Raw genomic sequence first — 24,858 nt, 5'->3', positions numbered from 1 at the left:
TGAGAGGTGTCCACACTGTGCTCAGTACCTTGCATATGTGGCTTCATTTATTTCTCAACAGGAGGGACAGGGTGCTCAAGTGACTCAGCTAGGATTTCCCAGGAGGGGTAGATTATGAATCCCAGCAGCTTGAAACCTCCATTTGTTGCCCAGCCAGTGCCATAAAGCTGCTTCCCACGGTGGCAGCTGGGGTGTTCCAGCTACAACATCTGGAATGATGGCTTGTCTGTGTTCCTCTCTTTTCTGACAGGGAGCACATGTAGATGTACTCATCTGTCCCCTGGCCAGGTGATGAGCCCCTTGCCAATCATGTGCATCCTGCTTTCTTGGGTCCTCCTGCACAGTGTCCATGCAGTGTCTGCACACGTGCTTCACACGGGCTTTGGGACAGTTGCTGCCATGCATATGGGTTCCATAGCGACAGTGGAGCTGTCCTGAAGGAGGGTCAGCTGTCATTGACACACTTTCTTCTATGTGATTGGCAGACGCAGGAATGATGTCATCATGACACACACAAGTAGCATTGGTTCATGTGTGATTTTTGCTACTATAGCCATCGTTTGATGTTGTGGGGGTTTGGTTCCAGCCCCCCACTCTTTGGATTCCAAAATCCATAGCTACTCAAGTCCCTTAAATAACGGCTGTGTTTGCATGCAACCCACCATATCCTCCCATATATTTTAAATCCTCTCTAGATGACTTGCAATACCCAATACAGTGTAAATGCAGGCTCCATGGTTGTTATTCTGCATTGTTTAAGGAGTAATGATAAGAAACATGTATGTGTTCAGCACAAACACAAATCCTGATTCGGAAGGGTTTTGATTCATGGTTGGTGGAATCGGCCGGAAGGCCCAGTGTGCAGTAATGTTGGTGGGACCAAGTCCCAGCCCCTGAGCATGGAGTGCACTAGCCTGGGCGAGTGCAGAGTCTGCAGAGAACAAGGTCCTGCAGGATCCTCTCACCTCTTGTTCCTCTGACCCAGAGTGGCCATGTGCTGCCTTGTGTTCTGATCCTTTGTAAGCATTGTCCTTGTCCCTGCAGCTCAGCAGCTCCACTCTGCCTTCTGCCCCTTCCCTCACCTGCCTGTGCTGTTTGTTTGCTTCTCTAAAGCCGAATCCTATCATGATTGCTGCATTCTACCTGTCTAAACTGTGCTAATATTGTTAGAATTGATTGTTTTTGAGTCTTCTGATTATGGAGCTGCGTGGATTTTTGGAAGGTCTGGCTATTACCTGGTTTTCTCCATGTACTTGGTTTTTGTGGTGCAAGATATTGCAGACTGTGACCTTTTACTGGAAAGCATCTGCCAAGGTGTAGCAGAAGCACCTCCCTCTTCTGCCCTCATTTTAAGCAGAGGACTTTGAAAGAATCCTCCTAGCTCAGCTTACAGCTTCCTTTTTTTCCAAGTAGACTTTTACTTGTGTTAATTTAATAATATAAGCTCAGAGAGGACACCAGGACAAGATAGATTTTCCAGGAATTTCAGGAGAGAGTCAGGCAGGCGGAAAGTGAAGGCTGTCCTCTCCCTATGATTACTCTTCCAGTGTGCACAGGACCGTCTATACTCAGTCCTGAGAGGAGGCTTGATCTCATGTAGAAAGCATCAGTGGGCTCTCCTGCTCTGGAAGCCGCAGATTGGAAATTGACATTCCGAGTCTCCAGGAGAGCACGTTGACAATTGCCTCTGAATTGCTTCCAGTCACTGTGCAGAGGTAGCCCGGTAGTTAGATGGGTTGTCTAATGGCAGCTCTTCACCTGTTCCCTTCCCAGAGCATCCTCTGAGGACCCACTTTCCATGCTTGTACTCTAAGGCAGGGGGTTCATAGGTAGCGCCCCCTGCTCAGTGAGGTGTCTCACAACTGCCAGGGTGCTGGGGCTTCCTTAGCTGGAGATTTCTGAGCTTCCTGCCTTGGCTGTTTTGAAGGGCTGGTTTCTATCTCCCTTGTAAGTCTTCAAGGTTATGGTTGGGAGAACCCAACCCAGGAGCAAAGGAACTCTGAACAAGTGCCCGGGGCAGGTATCCCTAGGTTCCTGCCTACAGCTGAGACTGTAAGAAAGCTGGTGCTCGGACCAGAGCTGGGAGGGAGGGGCCAGTGCTTAGAGTCCCGAGACGGAAGGTGGCACCACATTCACACCTCCCGCTGTCTCTGTGATGGTCTGGCTGCCATGTCGGACACTTGGTGGCCCCCATCTTGAGTTTTAGAGAACGCTCAGTTTGGCCTCACGTTGTTCCTTTTTCCTGAACTGTCTGGATATAATAGAACCTCTCTCTCCCTCCACCCTGGTATCAGCATGGCTTCTCTCTGGTCCTTTAAGGGACATCTCCAGAACACCTGGATGCTGGTGTTGGGACCCAATTCCAGCACTCTGATCTCTTTTCACCTGAAATGAAGGGTAAGCCTTGAATGTACCCCATGCCTGTGGCTTCCTGGGTGCCTTCTGTTCCTGACGACAGGAACTCAGCTTTAGAATAGGGAACCAACAGAGTTTTATCCTGCGGTTGGAGTTCATGTGCCTGGGCACAGCCCACACTTGGCCCGGCTGTACCTGGGGCCCCCTGGCCAAGGTGGCGACTATGCCTCATCTGGTGGGAAGAACCTGGAGTCATTTTCTCAGCTTTGCCCCTGCAGGTCCTGTGCCTGCCGACGCTGGACCCTCCACCAAGTCCTGGACCCTAAAGCCTGCCCGGACCTTCGACCTTCCTCACTCTCTAAGCTCAGCCTCCTTTTGGTTTCTGCCTGCACAGACCTCGCTGTGACTCAGCAAGTCCTTCTGAGGGGCTAGTAGGGGCAGGGCTGCGGAGGCAAAGCGGCGGCTGTCGTTTTTGAGTCTGGGAATGTTGCATCTTTTCTGATAAAGGGCCTTTGTTCTACATCTGGCTTCAAGCAACAGTCTAGGAGACAGTTTGGGTGCCAAAACCCTGGAATTTTTGATATTTGGATTTTTATGAAAATAGCAGCACCAAATGCTTAAAATTGGACTGCCCCAGAAAACTAAAAATGTGTGTTTACCGAAATGATGACAGTGTGCTGCTCTTGTTTCTTACAGTGGAGGTCCAAGGGCCCAGAGCCCGGAGCCTTGACCTGTGGTCATGGACTGTGAAGGAACCACAGGTACCTGGCCCAGGCGTAGCCCCTATTCTGCTTACCACGGGAGTTTTTCTTTAGTATGTCACTGAATGTCTTGAAATTAGTACTTCGTATAGCCTTCAATATCCCCAGAGGGAAAGCCCTGCTTTAGAGATGCGGAAGCCCAAGTCAGAGGCTGAGGAGCCGCCCTCTTCCACAGCCACTAAGCACAGAGCTGAGACTCAACACCAAGACCCCTGGGATGGAATGCAGTCCCTCTAGCTTCACATATTTATAACCAACTGATTTTTGAAAGAGCAAGAACGTATGTATTGAAGGAAAGCCTCTTTAGTAAGTGGTGCTGGGAAAGCGGGATATGCATATACAGAAGAAAGAAAGTAGACCTCTATCTTTTACCATATACAAAAATCAACCCAAAAGGCTCAAGAGCTTAAATGTGAGGCCTGGCACCGTGAAACCACTAGAAGGAAGGGGAAATATTTAAGGACACTAGTCTGGGCAGAGATGTTTTGGGCTATGACCCCCAATAGCATAGGCAACAAAAGCAAAAATTGACAAATGGGTTTATATCAAACTAAAAATCTTCTGTACAGGGATCCATCAAGAGGGAAGAGTTCATCTGCAGAATGGGAGAAAACAATTGCAAACTATTCATCCCAAACAGGATTGATTTCCAGAATATATAAGGATCTCAAGTAACTCAATAGCAAAACAAAAACAACAAACAACAAACAACCCCCACAAAAAAACAAATAACCCAATTAAAAATGGAGTGAATGGCCTCAATAGCTATTTCTCCAAAGAAGAGACATAAATGACCAGCACCATACATGAAACATGCTCAGTCAGCATCACTAATCAACAGGGAAATGCAAGTCAAAACTGCAAAGAGATACTATCTCACCTCAGTTAGAGGGGCTGTTATTCAAAAAGGTGAGCATTAACAGATGCTGGTGAGCTTGCAGAGAAGGGGAGTTCTCATCGCTGTTGGCAGGAATGTAAATTGGTGCAGGTGTTAAGGAAAATAGCATGGAGATTCCTCCAAAAACAACCACATGACCTAGCGGTCTTACTGCTGTATGTGCATGCCGAAGGCACCGAAGTCAGCACGTCTAAGAGATATTTGCGCTCTCCTGCTTATTGTGGCACTGTTTATCACAGCCAAGGAGATGGAATCAACCTGAGTGACCATCTACAGGTGAATGGATAAAGAAGTGTGGTATATACTCAGTGGAATATTATTCAGCCATAAAAGGATGTTGTTTCCAGAAACATGGATAGAACTGGAGGATGTGTGTTAAGTGAAATGAATCAGGCATTCATTTCAAATAGACAAATACTGAAGGAAAGCCTCTTTAATAAGTGGTGCTGGGAAAGTGGGATATGCATATACAGAAGACAGTAAGTAGACCTTTATCTTTTACCATGTACAAAAATCAACTGAAAAGGCTCAAAAGCTTAAATGTAAGGCCTGGCACTGTGAAACCACTCGAAGAAAATTCCACAGACACATACTGCATGGTCTTGGAAGCTAAAAAGTTGAGGTTGAAGAAGTAGAGAGTAGAATAGTGGTTACCAGAGGCTGGCAAGGGAGTGGGGAAGAGAGAGATGGAGCGAGGATGGTGAACGGGTGCAGGTGTGCTGTCGAATGGGAGAATCACTTCTGATGATCTGTAGCACTGAAAGATGCCTGTGGTTTTCAACAGTTAATTGATTATTTCAAAATAGCTTCTTGAGAGGATTTTAACGCTCCTGTTACAAAGAAATGGTATGTGAAGTTTTAGATTTGCCAATTACCATGATCTGATCCTTGTACATTGTATATAGATACTAACATGTCACTCTGGACCCCATAAATAGATGTATAATTACTACATTATACATATATCATAATTAAATTAAAAACCAGTCAATTAAAATTAAAAAGTATATAAAATGAATGTAAGAATAATGTAATAAATGAGGTGAGATGATGAAGGGGGTAAAGGAAGAGGCTACAGGAAGTAGAAATCACGATTTCACTGTCTGTAGTAAGAAGTTAAAAGAAAGTTTCTAAAAAAAATACAGAAATAACTATGCTACATAAAAGGCATGGCTACTAAATCAACCACTAAAAGATTAAACCTTTAAAATTTCCAGAGGCAATTTGCACATCGAGCAAAGAAAACATGTCAATTGCTAAAATAAAATAAAAGCTAAAATATCTATATATTATTTATACATAATATATAATATAATTATATGTATTTTAAAAAAACAAAAGCTAAAAGCAACAATAAAAATAGACAAGAAAAATTGATGACTTAGTGAATATCTGTCAGTGGACTAAATTCACCTAGTAATAGAAGGAAACTGATTTGTCATCAAATGAATGTGACCCCAGGCCACAGTAGAAGTGGACCTCAGAAAAGATGAATCGTGCCTGTACCCACAAGGGCTTCTATTTCTTGGGTGCTTATTCGTGCCAGGACTGTGAGAAGTTTTTACCTGTGATTGGTGTCTCCAGCCCAACGGTTCTATCATGTAGATTCCATTGCTGACCCTAGTTTAGGGACAGGTAAATGCAATGGGAGACACTCAGACGTGAACTGTTGAACCAGGACTTGAACTGGGACAGCATGGACGGCAAGGGGCATTCCATGTGGAGCCGCCTCCCTGGAGTGCAGGGAGCCTGGCCTTTCTTTCCATGAATTGCTGGGAAGTGAACCATTGATGGTTTGTTCTGAGAATTCAACTTATCCCACAGTTATCCAATCTTAATGGCCAAAGTGTTTCTCTGATTTTAGTTGAATTGAGTTAGAATGTTGATGTAAAAATATTCTTTAGTTTTTTTTTCAATTAGTATATTTCTGTCCTTATGTTTCCTTTTATAAAACAATTAACAAATGGTTTATGGTGTATTTAATAGATTTCGTTTTTCAGCATTTTTAATTTCCAGCTCTGGATCTATACTGGTTTTCTGGGCCAATGCAAGGAAATAATTAATATAATTGTTTTGAGGTTTAAAAAACATCTATAAAACCTGTAAGTATTTCTTTTTATCTGACTTGACTGATGATTGAGGTCTGAATTGGGACGAGGTGTTTTGCTAATTTGCAGAAGGATCAACTGATTTGTACCTGGTCAGTTTTATAGGTTTATCACAGAGATTTATGGAAGGCAGACAATTCAGATGGCATTATGGCCATTTGATGGCAGATTAGTTACTCAACTGTACTAATCAGATGTCACATCTAACTTTTTTAAGTAACCCTACCACCACCCCCCAAAGTGGTAGCTTGTCAGTAACCTGTAAAGTTTCAGCCATTGCTTCTAATTTTTTTTCTCAAAAATATTTTAAAATAAGCATCATTTTATTTTCTGTCTGGATAGCCCTGGGCTACATCTGCAGAGGAGCAGCTGTAAGTCAATTATCTTAGAACTGCTAAATAGTTACATTCACTTGGATATGACTTTTTAATTTGCTTCCAGATGTTTTTGCATTGCTTCTCATGAAAATGAGACAGGAACAGTGCAGACCAATGGCTTCACTGAAGCAGAGGATTTGGGAATGTACCATTTTCTGTACAGACAATACAGCAAAACACCTTGAGTAATGCCTAGCACACAGTAGGTTCTCTGTAGACACCTGGAACATCAAAGAAAAACAAAAGCCTTCCTGCCTGCCACTCTGGATAGCTACATATCCCTTCGTTTTGCTTTTTGAAGTTAAAAAGTATGTTTAACAGTTTTGTTAGAAAGTAGAAAATCCAAGTGTTGAAATGATTATAACAAAAAACTGGGTTCCTGTCCAATGCACTCCCCATTCCATACCACCAGTGACAGTCCTTAAGCTCTGTGGATGGGACAACTTCTTTAAACTTTTTATTTCTTTGGGAAATTTAATCTTTATTTTGAAATAATATGAGCAGAGTGACATGTAATCATTTGTGAATTTTTGACTATGTCTTTTGGATTCTTACCATGCAGAATGAGGCTGTCAGTTCATTTTTTAATCATTCTCTTGCCCCTCTTTAATGCTGCCAATCAAATTCTATCTTAGTATTTGAGTTGATCCACATTCAAGGTATTTATTATTATAACAGTATAAATATGACTTTTTTAACTTAATCAAGAAGTATCATACTTTTGAGCCTAGAAAAAGTCATTTCGTATTTCTAGACATTTTGTTTTCCTAGGACTACCTCAATTTTTTAAAAAAAAAATCTCTCCATACCTTTATAATGACTGGGTCCTGTAAACACCTGGCAATATAATTTTCTACAAGGTCAAAACTGTTGAATAATTTTTAGTTCTGCTTTTATTTTTTATGTTTCTGTAGACATCCCCCAAGGAGCCCTTGCCTGCTGCATTCTGAGCAGATTCCTCTTGGGTCTTCTGCATAGATAGCTACTGCCTTGGAACTTCCTTCACCATCATTCTGAGAACTCTCCTATGTTGAAGCTCTTGATTTCTGGATCCCATTGATTCCTCTTTCTTGTTTTCTGCCTTATTTTTGTGGAGTGCATCCTTGAGTAGCTTCATGGAAGTGGTGCATGAATCTATTTTACTATCACAACTGATTGGTTTTGCTGAACATAAAATTCTAGGGTGAAAAATCTTTTTGAGAATTCAGAATTTTGAAGGCCTGGTCTCTCTAATCTTGCAGCTTCAGATGCTGCTGTTGGGAATTCTGGTACCATCTTTATTCCTCTTTAGTTTTATATGCATTTGCTTTGCTACTTATTTCTTCTTTGGTAGCTTTTAAAATCTCCTCTTTATTTCTGATATTTTGAAGTTTCATAATGACATGCTGTGTTCTTTTGTTAGCATTTTGGAGACTTAAATCTTTCAGATATGGGAAATGATCTTATAGTTTTTTATTTGGCACATCCCCCCCCCCCCAAGATTCTTCTTGATTTTTTTTCTCACTGCTTTTCTTTCTTTCCTATTGTCTATTTCTGTGCTTATGTTTTTGTGAGATTTTTCCAATTTTCTCTTTATGGCTTTTACAAATTTTAACCTTTCCAATCCTAATTTCCAAGACCCCTTCTTGTTCATTGCTTTTTCTTTCTCTGTTCTTGTTTTAGGCAGGCAAGATGTTCTTTCTGGAGACGTGAAGAACAGTTTATCTGACGTTTTCTTCTATCCTCTGTCATAGTTTTGTTTGTTTGTTTATTTTTGTTATAAGCATGACTGCATAGTTTTCTAGCTGAGTTGAGAGAGGGAGCTGGTGCATTTTACTCTCATTTTGCTGATAACCCCTGAGACCTTCACAGATTCCCTGCCTTCCCCTGTGCCTAGTACACCCAAATCCAGAGGCTCTTTGGTTTGCTTTTTATTAGAAAGATTAAAAAAGAATTTAAATTCTTTGTGGAGTGAGGGTAAGGATGTAGGGCTCTAATTGTTTTCTGACATGCATTAGAAAGCAATCCCCTGTTTCAGTCCCAGGTCACCTTCGAAAGACACCTTGAAATGTAAGTTCTGAGCTTTTCTAAAGTTTAGGTGGCTTGCTTCTCCATGTGCTGCTTAGAGGTTTGCATTCCTTCTCCTCTGGAGTCATCCAGGATTCTTCCATTTGATCTCAGATATTCATGTAGTGTAATTTAGGGATTATAAATGCCTTCTATTTTTTGCCAGAGTTTGAGGTTCTATTTCTATATCTTTTTTTCTTTGCGAGGAAAATCGAGAAAAGAACACGGAAAAAAAATAAGATATTTCCTCCATCCTCTCGAAGCGGAGAAATTCTATTTGGTTGATCTTAAATAGATAATGTCAGTTTTTCTCTTTGTTATAGTCTTAGTGACTGCCACATTTATCTTTCATAAAACTTACTCTGTTAGGTGCATTAATTCTTTAAGGTAAAGAAATGATGCACATAACTTCATCACCTTGAGAAAATTACATTAATCCTCAGTTAATTTGCTGCTATAGTAGAATGAATCTTACAGTGTTAAATCATACATTTAAGAATCAAACTTTTTATTTCAACAACTCTTAATTAAAATTTCTCCTAAATTTTTCAAGTATTTCCCTGTATTATTAACCAGAAAGGGACAAATGTGCTGTCTTCCTGGTTCCTCACAGGCATCTTATAAATATTGCATGTTGCAGTGTGGCACAATTTGGTGACATCTCTGAGGCTGGTACCTCCTCTTTCATTAATTCTATCAGGTGCTTGTCCTTTAAGTTCAGTAATTGATTTTAAGGAGGTGGCTGTCACCTTGCAATGAGTCATCTTCAGGCAGGGCTCTCCATTCCCCTGACACTGAACTGCATTTAATTGACTGGTGTCTTCAGAAAGAACTGAGATTGGCAGCGGAGGCAAAATCTCCTAGCTAACAAACCAGGAACCTTAAATTTAATTGCAAATTCTGTTCAGTAGATGTTGATTTAATAGCTGAGGATAGCTCTTCCATCCAGGCTTCTGGGATTCCATATTGTAAACATCTCAAGCCACAGGGCGGCTCTGTGCTAGTTGACTTTGCCTTAGGCCAGGATTATACAACCTTGGCCTCCTGGACATTTAGGCCAGGCTGTTTAGCATGGTGGCAGTTTTCCTGTGCACTGTAGGATGTGACTGTGGAATGTCCAACAAGCATCCCTGGCTTCTACCCAGTGGAGGCAGGGACACCCCCACTCCCAGTAGGGACAGTCAAAAATGATTCCAGACATTTCCAAACACCCCAGAGGGGCAGCATTGGACTCCTGTGAAGGACTTTAATGTTATGGGTCTCCTTTTTCTTCAAGTTCTGTATAATTCTGTTCTGGGTGTTTGAAGTTGTAGAAAATATGACAGAAGTTAACTGGAATTAGTTGCAGAATTCCCTGGAATTTTGTGAAACTTGAGAAAATTCATAAACCATCCACATTTCCACATTTTGCCAGGGCTAACTGAATTACACTGCTTTAAATATTTTGATAAGTAATGTTTATGGAGTACAAACTCTGAGCTCACCCTATGTGCCAGACCCAGTTGTAAACACAACCAACATCCTCAGGGAAAAATGATCATTGCTTCCATACCGACAGAGGGAGAAACCAAGGCTCAAGTTGGGGCCTACTGCATTTAAGTGGCCAAGTTAGGATTCCTGGCCGGCCAGGTAGGGGGACCTCAGAGCCAGAGCTCTGTGTGATGGCTAATTTGAAGATGGCAGTATGAGTAGACTAATTCATCTGCCAACCAGAGGACAGGGCTTCACACATTGTTCACTTTTATGTCCCTGTTCCCTGGACCAATATTTGACGTATGGCAGAGGCATAGTGAAGGTTTGCTTTGCTAAATGAATGGGACCATTCTAAACTGCAGTCTCGCCTGTGGTTGATGAGGAAAGGGGAGTCACAACAAACAGTAAGTGCATGTTAGGGCTTCATGAGAGGAGCTGAGTTGTGATATTGTAGGTCATTAATGTGTTGCAAATATCTGTCATTAGCAGGGTAATTACCTTCCAGTGCAGAAAGGAAGCAGGGGAATAATTACAGCCCTCCGGCTGGATTCTGGGCCTCCTTGCTGGATGGCGGGCTGGGAGCTGAGATGCTGTGCTGAGTAGAGGCCCCACCACTTCCTAAGAATTAGCATGTCACCAGTACATGGGAGCATTTGTGACACACACGTGATAAGAGCAGACTTTCTCTGACGGTTCTCAAAGGCAGAACCTGCAGCCCCTCGGGGTCCTCACAGACATCTCCAAGGCCATCTGGTTATGAAGAGTGTGGGTTTCTGTTGACAAGCAGCTTCTGACGCTGGCCCTCATGTGAGGCGTCAGTGCTGTGTTTGTACTCCAGCATTTGCCCTCAGAGTTCACGGAGGTGGGTGTCAGGGTGGCCTGGGACTGCGCAGGCCGCAGGGTGGTCCTGATACAAAGCCTCTGTTGGTTCATAGGAACCCTTGGCCGTGATGTCACTGTACGGTGAACTGCACCTTCCTGATGCCCATTAAAAGTCAGGCCCTGTGCAGAATTGGAGTCGAGGCAGGGAGCGTGAGCTGACCTGCCATTCTCTTTCCAGACATCTCATTCATTAGGTCCTTGAGAAACAGCCATGGAGAAGCAGAGTCATATAGCAGTGTTTTGTAACAATGGCACCAAGCGAGGGAAGGCCTTTCGCTCCAAGACGGAAGCCATGTCTCCATCAAGCACCGGGTGTCATCCGGACACAGGCCAGATCCAACTGAAGATGAGATCACAAGATTGCTCTCATTTACTGTGGTCATTGAGGTAGTGAACAATGGGCCAAAGAATTAACAGTTAATTATTTAATAGAAAAACATGTGCATCTGCTGTGAGAATTGAGCCTTTAAGCTGCATGAGTATACTGCCTTGTAAAGGGAGATCTGCTTGCTAGAGTTGATTGCTAGACGGGGTGACCACCCATCCCAATATCCTGGGACACAGGAAGTTTTCAATTTATCAACCAGGACAGCCCCAAGCAAACCAGCACATGGTGGCCTCTCTCTGGTTAGACCACATCTCAGTCAGCAGAATCAGGGGAACAGAGCATTTGGGGAGTTTGGTAAGGGGAGTCTGTTGGGAAGACAGCTTTAGGTACCAAGGTCTGGAGTTTGTCCCTGTAACTAGGGTGTCTCTGAAGAATCAGCTGTTTTTCAGCATATGGGATGTGCCCCGAAGGAGACAGGAGCCAAAGCTCCGTCTGAGACAGTCGGGCTTGTAGACTGAGGCAGCTGGGGCTTCAGATGGGAGCACGCTGTTCCAACTAGCTTAAGAGAAAAAAGTGGGCTGATGTCAAATCTTAGGAGCGGGTCTGATTTTGGCTTCAGGTTAGGGTAGGTCTACTGTCTCAGGGCCTTCTAGGTCAGGGCTCACTTGGTCTCTTGCAGACAGGCAGGTGGCCACTGATGACCAAAGTCATCCTCTCTTCAGAGAGATTCCAGTAGGAGAGACTCCTCAGCTCTGGGCTAAGAGACTTCTGGTGGCCCCGTGTGGATCCTGGGATCACTGGGCCCAGTGACTGTGGCCAGAACAAGTGTGTTAACTGGCTGGCCTGAGTCACATGGCAGGGCAGCTCCCTCAGAACTCACAGGGAAAGGGATTCTTTTGCCCACAGAGGGAATTTGGGGATGGACAACTGGGATGCCAATTGCTCTGTGTGCACTCATTACTTCAGTGCGTGGCTCCTAGTAGAGCCTCAATTAAAACCTTGGCCAGTCAGAAGAAATGGACAGGAAAGAAGAATTTTTTTCAGGATAGGGAGACTGAAAGTTGTGCAAACTCGCCGTGGCTTTGAGACAGTTCTGGAACTTGTACCTGAACCTTTCAGCAAACTGATTAGTCTTAAGGAAGGAAGAATATCCCAGACACAAAGTTCTTTTGTACTGGAGGCTCTCAGTTTTTCTTCACTCCTTTTCACAACCTTGAAGGCAGAACTTGTGTTGGAAAACAAAGGGGGCTTTCAAGTCCTTTGGAAAGAGGCCCCAGAGACTGGGGCAGGGTGTGGAATAGCTCTCAGCACACAGCTCTGGTTAGGTTCACTGTAGATGACTGGGTAGGTTTGGTGGAAATTAATGCAAAAAATACATGCTTCTCGTTTGCTTTGAAATCTTTGAAATCTACAGGTTTGGAATTCAAAGGGAAGGCAGAAGGACTTCTTGGAACCAGAAGGACCGGCATGTTCTCAACTGTGTGACCTGGACAGGCCACGTCACTTCCCAGAGCCTTCGTCTTCTCTACTTTAAATGGGTAAGCAGTGCCCGATTTGGAGATGGCTCTGAGGATGTACCTGGTGCCTGAGAGGACTTCCTCAGCTCAGTTCTGGGCACTGCTGTTGTTAGGACGTGGGACGGTTAGACAGGCTGCCACTGCCTGCTGTCCTCAGTCCCAACAGACTAGCAACAAAGGCTTCTGTTTACTGTACACCACCCGTGGGCCAAACGCCGGTCATTTAAGGCTGTCGCCTCCTGTCCTCCTCAGAGCACCCCTGCAAGGCGTGGTTGCTTTGGGTCCTTTTCCATAGGAGGAAATGGGCATAGACCAAGTAACTTGGCCAAGCTTACGCAGCCAGTGGGGGTCGAGTGGCAGGTTGAGTGGAGAAGTTTGCACAGGCTGCGGGTTCCTGAGGGCTCTGAGGCCCAGGCCCTGCCCACCTGCTTTGTAATCAGGATGCACTCCGGAGCACACCAGGACCCCAGAGGAGCTCAGCTCTGTGACTCAAGGCCTTCGCACCGCTCTGTAAGTGGGTGTGTCTGTTCCATCCCACATGGTGATGCCATGGGGCCTCTCAGGTCCTGCGGTCAGGGGTCCGAGGCTGGATCTCATGTCCAGCTGTGTAGATCCAGTCAGTGCCTCATTGCTCAGCCCTTATGCAACCCAATAGGGTAGATTCAGGTTATAACCAAAGCCAGGGTCCCACTCTCCTGTACCCCCACATCCTGCTTTCTGCTGGTCCACCTGGTGAGCAGCCCCAGGGGTTCCATCCACCAACTTGGTCACTCACTCCACCAGAGAGCTCATGGCTGTGTTGAGCCTTTGCCACTGTGAAGTTGCTGACCTGTGAGGGTTGCCATGTTGGGCTGGGGTGGGGAGGGCCCTTGGGGGCCTGAGGAGAGGGCAGAGACTTCATCTGAGTCACCCCTGCATCCCTCTTGTATGAGACCCATATCATTCATTCATTCCATAAACATGACGGGTGCTTAATCTGTGTACAGGCACTGAGCTAAGGACCTGTGTAATACTTAAGAAATAATCACTTGATTATTTAACTCTTTAATGGTTTATGGGCTTTTTACCAAATGTGCTTGGCCCAGCAGGTGCTTAATGCCTATTTGATTCATTAATTACTAATCTCCAGACTTTTAACCATATGTGCCTGGCATCGTGCCTGCATATCTTAACTGTGCAAGCAGTAAATTGAATAGACAAAATTTTCTTAGAGATCCTGCACCTAATCTCCATCATGTTGGCCTAGGAACTGGAAGTTGGAGTGAACCACAGAGTAGGAGGATTAAGCTGGGGACAGCGTTTCTCTGCCGAGTGTGCGTGTGTACCTGACTGTGCAGGTGTGAGTTGCGAGTGTGTGCATGCACCTCTCTGTCAACAGGGCACAAGCAGATCTTCCTCACCCTGAAGCTGCCACCTTACCTTGTCCTCACCGAAGTCAGTCCAGAACAACTGGCAAGTCAGTGTGGAGCTGGCCAGCCCCGTTGCTCAGCTCAAGGCCCAGGACACGGGGAGTGGGCAGATTCAGCAGCCAGTGTTGCCTTTGACCATCCCTAGGAGTTCCTGCCCAGGAAGTTTCTTCACTGGGAACCAAAAGGGAACCCCCAGGGTCAGCTCCTAGCAATCAAACCCAAAACACTTCTGCCAAGTGGGGCCCACGCGGAAGTATCCTGCTTCGGCCTTGAGTTCCTGGCTCTCAGGGCCTCAGATTTTCCCTGGCCTGGACCCGGGAGAGGAAAGAGCCTGGCAGAAGATCAGTGACCCTGGGCCACCTGAAAAAGCAGTGGCCACCTCGGATGTTGACAGTAACCTCGTTACACAGCAGTAGGTGCTGACATTGGCCACGAATGCGCAAACATCAGGCCAGTCAAGGCAGATCCTCTGGTGATTCTACAAGACCCGCCAGTGAGTGATGTCTGGCCAGTGAAGTGCATTCCCGTCCACCCTCCTGCTATGCCCTCCCTCCCAGAAACTTTCAGATGCTTTGCAAACAGCAGCCGCCAAACAAACAATAAGTTCTCCCAGGAAATATTTCAAAGCATCTTTGATGGCACTATCCAGATGAATGCTTTCAACGTGGGTCTGGTTCCTGCTTCTCAGCTGACCACACATCCTAAAGGGAAGAAATATGAGCCCTGCTGCAGGTGGCGACAGGCGCTGGGCAAGGCACTTTCATTCAGTCACTTGTTCGTTCCACAGACTTGTATTGAAGAGCTGCCGGATGCCAAGCACAGTGACAAGAAGAGGACATAGAGGAGCAGGGGAGATAGCAGACCCACCCTGAAGCTCATATTCTAGTGCAGGAGGTGGACAGGGAGATACGGTCGTGACCCAGTGCAGCCCACGCTGAGATGGCAAACACCCAGGCAGCAAGGGACCCAGAGGGGAAGAGAGTCTGGAAAGGTTTCCCTAAGGAACGGAAGCCTTGGATGAGCAGGGTGGGAAACCATTAATTAACTAACCAAATTTACATTAAGCACCTGCTTGGCCAAGACTATTTGTTTAAAGATCGTCAACCCTAGAATAGTTAGATAACCCAACAGTCACTCCCCGGACCCAGCCAGGAACCCAGGGCAGTGTCTGCAGAGGAGGCACCCGCTGAAGATGCCACCTGCAGGACCGACTCTAGGTGCTGGTTTCTGCTTTTGTCTTCAACCCTGAGCCCCTCAGCACTCTGCCTTCTGGGTCTTTCCACCAGCCAGGATCATACCAAGCTTTACTTCCTGTAGTTTGGTTGTAACAACAATAGGTATTCTTTTTCTTTCCCAAATATGAAGTTTTATCATAATAGTGAATAGGCCTTGTCAAGGCACACACAAGTTCTCCTCCGCCTTCCCCCATAAAGAGTCCTGTCGTCGCTGTGGCTGGGGACGGGGACATGCAACTCTGAAACTCATGAGGAGCTCATCCGGAAATATTGAAAATGGCAGCTTCAGTCCTGCCGTAGAAGAGATGCTCTGGGTTCACGCACAGTAGCTCTGTCATTTTAAATTACTGCCTAATCTCAAAATTAAGTCACCCTGATTTTCTTGCTGTTGTGTGACTCCTCTGAGCCCTTCATCTACCTGAAGGACTTGGTGTTTGTGAGCTGAGGGGGATAAGACCCTGGGGGACCTGTTCAAGACCCCCAGCCCTGCTGGTATTGTTTCTGAGTGAGCTGAAGGCTGTGTCTTTCCTCCTCTCTAGAGATTAGTCTGGAATCTCAGACCTGTCTAATGTACCCTGTGTGATGGGATCATGGGAGGTCTTCCTGTCGTCACAGTGAAATGGACCCTGGAAAAACTGAGGCTCGGAGGTTTTGTTTTTGGTTTTCTTTGGCAGTGCTGGGGGTTGAACCCAGGGCCTTCGGTGGCAGAGTGCATACTGCCAAGCTGCGCCCCCAATCCAGGCTCTTAAAGGAGGTCTCTGCACCAGACCACACAGGCAGAAGCGGAAAGTTGAGATTTGAACCCAGATCTACCAGTCTCCAAATCTACCCAGCCTCACTGCCTCCCTGTGTGGTGAAGGAAACAATCCTGCCCGTCAGGCCACTCCAGCCCCTGCTGTGGCCACCAAAGAGGAGACGGACAGCAGGAAAACACGACCTTGGGGCTGCTGGGCCAGGACAGGGCAGCGTTGGCTCTCAGCTCTCCCGTGTGGCTGGATGAACTTGATCTGGTCGCTCTCTCAGAGCCTCAATTTCCTCAGGGATATTCCACCCATATCTGACGCTGGAGCGAGGGTTGGAAGACCGTGAACGTGGGTGGTGGTCCTGGTGCCCAGTCTGTTCAGGAAGCAGTCCCCCCTGTGGCCTGGGTGGCTCCTGTGGGAAGGCCATGAGGTGGGCAGGTTCATTCATCCTGTGGCCTCAAGGAGCCTCTGGGGACCTGCCAGGTTGGTCCCTTGCGAGAGCTCATCAGACAGCTTTGAGGCAGGGTCCGGCCTTTGCTCACGCCTTTGGCAAACCAGCCTCTCAGGTTGTTTCTGTTTATTTATTTATTGTTTTGGTTTAGGGTTGTTCAGCCACTGCCCCCCACCCTCAATTGGGACAACCAGCTCTCCTGCCTGGTGAGGGAATGGCTTCTCCCAGTCCTTTCCCTGTCCCTGAGTCCTGGTACCATATGTCCACATCACCCAGTTGACTCCTAGTCAAGGTTCAGTTTAGTTTTGTAAATAAGTGGCAGTTTCTCCTGGTGTTTTGACTTTGCTTATGTAACACGTGTGTCCCCAGCAGAAGGGTCGGCTCCTGAAGTGAAGGACAGCCTCCTGTCTCCCCGCCTCACACACACTCTGAACTCCGCAGAGGGCCCCAGTACTGATTCTGTGGAGTAGATGAGTGCGTGAGTGGATAAGTGTGTTGAGCATAGGGGAATAATAAGAAGTCAGAGAATCTTTGTGGAGGGAAGGGTTGATTAAGAGAAAACCACCCCTGGGTGTGCTGGTGCCCGCCTGTAATCCCAGATTACGTCGGAGGCTGAGGTAAAAGGATAGGACATTTGAAGTCACCCTCAGTTTAGCAAAACTGTCTCAAAGTAAAAAAGGCTGGGGATGTAGCCCCGGGGTGATGAGTTCCTGGATTCAATCCCTAGAAGGAGAAAAAAGCACCTGGGCTCCAGGTACTTTTAAGCCACAGAAGGGACTTTAGGCAACGGGCAGAAGTCTTATTTTACAAACAGAAGATCATGAAGCTACTAGAACCCTTTCTTGTTTGGGGTCTAGTGACCATCCAGTTCCAAATCTGTTCGGTCAGGGCAAGGGTGGAGCTCGTGCTGCACTGCCCTCCCCAACCCTCTTCCCTGCCCATCACTGACTTTTTTCCCTTACCCCTCCAGGAACACCCCCAGTGTGCCTGAGCGAGGCCTGCGTCTCGGTGACCAGCTCCATCTTGAACTCCATGGACCCCACGGTGGACCCCTGCCAGGACTTCTTCAGCTATGCCTGTGGGGGCTGGATCAAGGCCAACCCTGTGCCTGATGGCCACTCACGCTGGGGGACCTTCAGCAACCTCTGGGAACACAATCAAGCCATCATCAAGTACCTGCTGGGTAAGCACCAATGGGGACACTAAGGAATGGGCTGCAGGGGGCGCCACCTACTGCACCTGCCAGCTAGGCCTGGTCAGAGGAGGGGCATTGCCCTGTCACTTGCTGTGGGGCCCTGCTGTGTGAGTTATTCATCTCTAGTCTCAGTTTCTTTGTGAAACAGCATTAATAACATCCAAACCGTAGAGGTGCTGGGAATCAAACTCAGGGCCTTGCATATGTTAGGCAGGTGCTTTGTCAAAGTTTTGAAACAGGGTACTTGCAACATTGGCCAGGGTGGCTTCAAATTTGCAATCCTCCTGCCTCAGCCTCCAAAGGAGCTGAGATTACAATCAGGCACCATTGCGCTGAGCCCAAACTGCAGAGCTTTGAGCACTACAGAACACACTGTGATGCGTCAGCCCGTGTGTGACTTATACCAGGTACACAGGAGCTGGTAGCTGTGGTCAGTTTATGTTGTGGCTTCAGGATGCAGCATCATCCTTGGCTAGCATTGACTGAGTTTTGAAAGCTGTGAGCAAATGGAGACAAGGCAGGACATACCACATCAGACTTTAAGGCTACGGCCCAACGAAAGTTGTAACAGCTTATCGGAGAGTTAAGTTGTCCACGTAGGCAGGGGTCTTCCGTGACCTCACAGACTCTCCAAAGTACTTTTGACTTTGGGTTTGATGGTTTCATCCTCAGATTCCAATCCCCCGCCTGCCTTGTGTGCAGCTATATTTCTGGTTCATGTTTGTTGAATTCCCATCAGCCCCACGGAACCCAGAGGGAATTCCAGCGCCAGGCTGCACCCCAGTCCTGACTCAAACCCCTTGGCAGTAGGGACCTTTTCCTGCTGCCCCCTGCTGTCCCCTGTCCTGGGACCCTAAATGCTGGGAAGGGCCAGATTATGAAAAAAACAATCCATGCAACCATGCTGGACAGACCTTGGGTTTGACAATACTCATTAACTTTTTGAAAACCACTCAAGACACCCAATATAGGTAAAATGGAAGAAGCTACCTGAGAGGGGACAAATCTTCTCAAAAGGACAGTCATCTCCTTACGAGACAGGAAATGATTCTAATTTGACAATTATGAAATCAAGGCAGCTGGGGCTCTTGGTGAAGGTGGTGAAGGAGTCCTTGACTCGCTCGTTCCTCATGCTGGGGCACAGCTGCCACCAGGTAAACCTACCTGTCCTTTCTCCTTGACCCGGGCAGTTCCTGGGTGGGATGTCCCTCAGCACCCAGTGCAGTGACAGCCTCCTGCTGGTCCCCCAGGGATGGAGCAGGTGGTACGCGAACTGAGAGTAAAGGAATTCTGCAGGCCAAAACGGCCAAGCCCCAGCCTAAGAGGGCCCCCGGCCATCTGAGGCCACCAAAGGTGTCTTCCAAAGGGGGTGCTGCCTTTTGTTTCAGATCTGGAAGCTCAAGTGGCAAATATGTCTGTGGTTTCAAGGCTACAACTCAGGACAGTCCCTTCCCTAGAGCCCAGTGACACAGCCGGGGCCTTGGCAGGACCATAACGAAGCTGCGGGTGTCCAGACATGTAGCAAGGTGGGCTGGCCCCCTGCGGTAGCCGCAGGAGCTGGGTTCAGTGCCGACTCTCACTGAGGGGTCTGGGCCAGTCCTGGAGCCTGGTTGTTCATTGACACACTGGCAACTGCGCTCCTCCAAGTTGTAAAATTCAATGGGAAAATATATATAAAGAGCTCTTCTCAGTCTGCACATGATGGTTGCTCTTTGCAGTGGTAGTACTCTCATTTCTCACATTAATCCCCGCACAGGACTGTATGGTTCACAGAACGCTTTTGAACTGTCATCCCATTTTATCCTGTAGGGTGGGAGCTGGGGAGGTATCGTTCACCTCATTTGGTAGATGAAAAAACTGAGGTTCAGAGAGGTCCTCAAGATAGGCTCATAGTTGGCCTGATTCCTGGTCATGTGCCCTTTCCCCTGTCCCATGCCCTCTCCTCAGGTATGAGGGACAGACATAACTCCCTTGTCACTGCGTTGAAGGGAGCACAGAACACTGAGGGCTGGAGGAGAGTGGGAAGGACACTGGCATCTTTTGAGTGTCTATTATGTTTTATGCTGTTTATATCTACTGCCTCTTTAATTCTCATTAGCATCCTGGGACTTAGGGATTATCGTTCCCATTTTATAGATGAGGAAACTGAGGCTCAGAAATGTGAGATAATGGAGGGGGGCTCGTGCTCTGGGGGGCAGAGAGCATCGAGGGGGGGAGGAAGAAAGATGGACAATTAGGCCCAGAACCAGTCCTTTTGCTTTGTGGTCAAGGGGGCTGGCCTCCCACTGGCCTGGAGCTGATTCTTACTGGGAGGACCTTAGACCTGTGCCAAGACTGGATCCATCCTGTCCTGTTCCCTGTACGTTGGCAGGGCTCATGAGGAGTGGCCTCCAGGCCTGGGCTATAGCCTTACATCACCATGTCCCTGAGAGTCCCATTGGACATGGAAAGCTGCTCTGAGCCGGGCACAGAACAGCCGGCACCAGGCGATCAAACCCTTGACCCCAGGGCCAGGGGCTGATGGTATCAGGAGGCAGACCAGAGAGCTGCGAAGTCTGGTGGCCTTGGCATAAGCTTGGCCGCTGCCAAGTGACCTGCTTCTCTCCACCGGAGCTCCAGTCTCTGTGAAATGGAGGAGCCAGTGCCACCGAGAGTGAGGCTGCTGTGACACTGACTGGCACGTGTGGTTCAGAGGGCCACGCACAGGGCCTGGCACCCACCGAGGGCTCAGCAGGGCATAGGCGCCCTTCTTGGTGGGGTGGGTTCCACCCCACCTTCATCCTGACTTCATCCTGACAAGCTGTGTGACTGCAGAGAGCCACCAGCCTCTCAGGCCTCAGCTCTCCACCTGTAAAGTGGCGTCTAACTCACATGGTTAATAAGGATACTCTAAGGGAAAGGATCACTGCTTATTTTATTTCTCAGGGAAGCACTGACGCGGACCTGGTTCCAGAGCAGGCAGTACAGGCACTTCCGCGCCACCGAGGCTCTTGGGTTACTTCATTTTATTCCTGTGGTGCGTTCAAGTAGGCACCAGTATATTCCCATTTTACAGATGAGACTCACAAAGACAAAAGAAATGTATTTCCCAGGAAAAGGTGGAGCTGGGATCAGCTATGGGGCCTCAAAACTTCTGTCCTTTGTTTCCTGGCTCTCCTTGACAGGCCCCGAGTGTCGCTGCTCAAGAGATTGGCTAGGCAGCGCCTCTGGCCTCACGGCTCCCATCTGCAGTGGCTGCTTGGTCTAGCTTTGCAGGCCAGCCAAGCCCTGGCCTAGGCCTGACTCAGTACTGGGGTCACCTTCGCATCACACTGACCAGAGGCTTGGAAGGCACATCCTGGGGTCCCATCCCCATCAGGGTTACTCCTGGGGATTAGTCTACAACAGCCCCTCACCTGTGGGCCTCGATACCTGGGTGGACACTGGAACGAGAGAGTGCTCAGGTTCCTCTGAGGTCACCCAGAGCAGACTTCTTTCTAGATGGACAGAGGAAAAGGATATTTGCAGTGCCGGCAAGGACGGCGTCCACTGGTCCAGAGGACAGCAATTACCATCCATGTGCCAAGTGAGCTTGGGCAAGCTGTGCATTTCTTTCATGGGTGAATTCATCCCAGGCCCTCAGGAAATCCAGAGACCTGGAACAGGTGGGCTGAACTAGGATTGTGGGTGTCCTCCTTGCAGCCTGCTGGCTGGAGGGAGCGACCTCAGCTGTTCAGAACACAGGCGCCTCACTGCACTCTGCCACTCCCCCAAGAGACATACAAGCACTACCTTGTGGACTTAAGGGAGACAAGAGTGTGGCCTCACCAGGTACAGGGGCGCAGGCCTGTAATCCCAGCCACTTGGGAAACCAAAGCAGGAGGTTCACAAGTTCAAGGACAGCCTCAGCACCTTAGCGAGGCCCTAAGCGACTTAGTGAGACCTTGTCTCGAAATGAAAAAGAAAACGGGCTGCGGATGAGGCTCAGTGGTTAAGCGACCCTGGGTTCAGTCCCAGGTACCAAAAAAAAAAAAAAAGTGTGGCCTCACATCATCGGGGAAGCCAAGAGACAGGCCCCTCACTCCTTAGCCTGGCCCTTGCCTGAGGCTTTCCCACTGTGCTTGGATCAGATATTCCAGCCTCTAGAGTGCCCCCACCCAGCCCTTCAAGACCCCATCGACCCACTGCCTCTATTGTGTTTTCCAAGGGCTTCTTAGGGCTTGAGCTACACGTGCATCATGGTGCTGCCAGGTTTACTCTACAATATCATATATATATATATATATATATATATATATATATATATATATATATATATATATATCATAAATCATAACAAAAAAAAACGTAATGCAAGCTTGTAACAATTCAAGCATTACCAGGACCATAAGGAAAAGTTTACAGCCTCCTTCCTTCTATCTCAAACACAATATACACATGCACGCTACTCCAGCAGCATGAGATGTGTCCATGTCACTGATCTGGCAATGAATCAGGTCACCCTATGTCATCGCTCATGGTTTTGTTTTTTTTATGTTTCCCACATTTGCTGTTTCATCTTCCTGCCCTCTGTGGACAGGCTGTGCCTCTGAAATGCTGGCTCTGTGCGGGGCACATTCTGAGGATGGGGTCACTCTGGGGTCCCAAGGGCATAGAAATTGTTTGGCAACCTGAGACCAGACCACAGAGTTTCCAACTGCCTGGATACTTCCTTCTTGGGGCCCTGAGTTCCAGAAACTTCCCCAGTCACTTCCCCAAAGTCCCGGAGAGGAAAGACAGCATCCCATTTAATCGGGCCACTTCTTCCTCTGGGAGTTTTTATTGGAACGCCCTTTCCCACATCACTCCTCAGGAGCCTGCGCGAGCCCAGGCAGGCAGAGCGGTGACCCAGGGGGGCAGGGCGGTGACCCGGGGGGTTGTGGGACAGGGAGGGGGGGAGCTGGGAATTCCATGGTCTCCCTGGCTGCAGCAGGACTGCCTGGTCAGGGACGTGTGGGGCCCCCACTTGGCCATCAGGGCAGGACCTGTGTTTGTTTTAGATAAAAACCACAGACTCACTTCCAACAGTCACAGGCCTCCGGAGCCCCATCCTGCTGGGGAAAGGGGGAGCTGATAAAGAAGGCGACTTGTTCTGCAGGAGAAAAAAAAAAATAAGGATACCATGTGTCATTGCCATTCCTGGTGCCTACTGCAGGCCAGGCCCTGCACCGAGATCTCATGGACACCCCATGGGGATTCAGCATCATCCTCGCATTTCAGAGACTGGGAGAAGGTTAGGCCCAGGGAGGGGAGGGGAGGCACCTGCCTCGGAGGGCAGAGCCCACAGCGGCTTGGGCTTGCTGGAATTTGGACTCAGGCCGTTTAGGCCTCTCTGGGGACTGGCAACCCCTGTGTGGGTGTGGCCATGTGTGTACATCCCATCCTAACAGTTCCCACTGCGGCTCTTACTAGTACCATACCCAATTTATAGGTGAGAGGTTGGGTAACTTACTGGAGGTCGCACGAGTCAGTGGAGTCAGTGGCTGAGGCCCAGGGCAGAGGTCCACTCGGGGGTCTGGTAGAGATCCCCAAGTGTCTGAACCTGAACTTCAGACCAACGCTCTTCACTTGCCACTGGTTCCCTGGGCTCCATATCCTGGTAAAGGCAGCTTCTTGCCCAGGCTGAGGAAGCCTGGCACCATTCCTGACACTCTCACCCCTCCTCTGCTGGCCCATGCCCCCATCTTGGCCCATCTGATCTACTCCAGTGGCCTCCACCTGGCCATCTTGCTTCAGCACTTGTCCCTGGAGCCCTTGAGTGAGGAAGGAGAGGAGGTGGGAGAATCCCGGGGGCTCCAGGAAGCAGAGGTGGGAAGAGGCACTTGAACTTCCACCAGGGCTCCTGCCCCAGCCAGAGCTGGAAGCAGGGTCCAGGTGTGGTACCCCTGGAGGGGGTGTAGCACAGCACACACCTGCATTTCCTCTCCATGCAAATCCTGGGTGGCACCAGCCCCTCACCCTCCTCCCCTGAGGTGACATCCTGCCTTGTTAAACACGGACACTGAGCTCTCTTCTTTGAGCACATGTTGCTGAAGGCCTACTTTGTGCCTGTTCAGGTTCTGGGGACACAGGGATGACTAAGACACAATGTGGGGCGAGGCAGCCCACGCAGCCCCACTCCTGCTCCACGTCAGCCTCCTCCTGCCCAAGCAGGGCTTCCTCTGGCCGCCTTCCCAGGCCTCTCCCACCATCCTCTCATGGCTTCCGGCACCTTCTCTTCACACTCCCCTGTGTGGAATCAGACACTCTTGTGACTTTAGTTGCCATCTGTTCACCACTGGGCTTCCAGCTTCCGCGGACGGGTCCATGCATCTCCATACCCAGCCTGGCAGCCACCAAACGCCAAAAACACACAGCTGTGGGAAAGTCAGTGAGCAGGACCCCAGGTTGCTTGAGGAACTTTGAGCTTGGTTGGGGAGCCTCTCAACAAAGGAGAGAGGGAGGCCATGCTTGAAGGTGGTGTCCTTGACCTCCAGGTGCTAGGGAAGGAAGGGCCAGGCAGCCTCAAGCTGGAACTCAGAATATGCTGTGATAGCACAGCCAGGCTGTTCCTGGTGAGCCTTCCACGGGCCTCTTATCTGGGTGGCCTTGGGCTCTGGAGGAGGGAGATGCCAGGCCCTCTAGCTGTGCACAGAGCACCTTCCCTAACAGTGGCCCTGGCATTCAGGGACATGACTGGAGCCAGATGTGGATGGTGAGGCGCAGCTTCTGGGCCTGGCAAATGATGACAGTTCTCCTGCTTGTCCTTCCAAGAGCCTAGCTGCTGGGAAGGGAGAAGTATTACCATAGAGCTGAGGCCCCTGGGGTGAGGGATTCCCCCCTGCCCCCCCATGCTCTGCTTCCTGAGTCTGGGGTGTGGCAGCAACCCTAGCTCCGCCCCCTTTCCCTCCTTTGTCCCCAGGAAGCCTCACACAGGTGTCTCCAGAGTCCAGCGGCAGCCCTTGGTCTCCAGGGCAGGGTTTGCCCCTCCCTGTTCAAGCCCCCAACCTCCGTCTCTCGCTCAGGGCCTTCTGGCTCTGATCTGCCTTCAGTCCAGCCCCTCGCATGCCCATCCCCTTTCCA

General features: G+C 48.4%; 1 protein-coding gene across 1 annotated transcript in view; it reads left to right on the top strand.

Moving 5' to 3' along the window:
- LOC143640923 (endothelin-converting enzyme 1-like) overlaps positions 1–24,858 on the top strand; it is a 55,670-nt gene that overhangs the window by 4,116 nt on the left and 26,696 nt on the right. The window contains 2 exon segments of the mRNA XM_077108443.1: positions 14,181–14,256; positions 17,554–17,766. Of these exon segments, the coding sequence (XP_076964558.1) occupies positions 14,181–14,256; positions 17,554–17,766 (289 nt within the window).

The sequence above is a fragment of the Callospermophilus lateralis genome, unplaced genomic scaffold, assembly GCF_048772815.1.
Source record: "Callospermophilus lateralis isolate mCalLat2 unplaced genomic scaffold, mCalLat2.hap1 Scaffold_7738, whole genome shotgun sequence".
In the NCBI taxonomy this organism is placed as follows: Eukaryota; Metazoa; Chordata; class Mammalia; order Rodentia; family Sciuridae; genus Callospermophilus; species Callospermophilus lateralis.
Note: the sequence above shows the minus strand (reverse complement) of the source record. Positions and strands in the feature narration are given on the sequence as shown.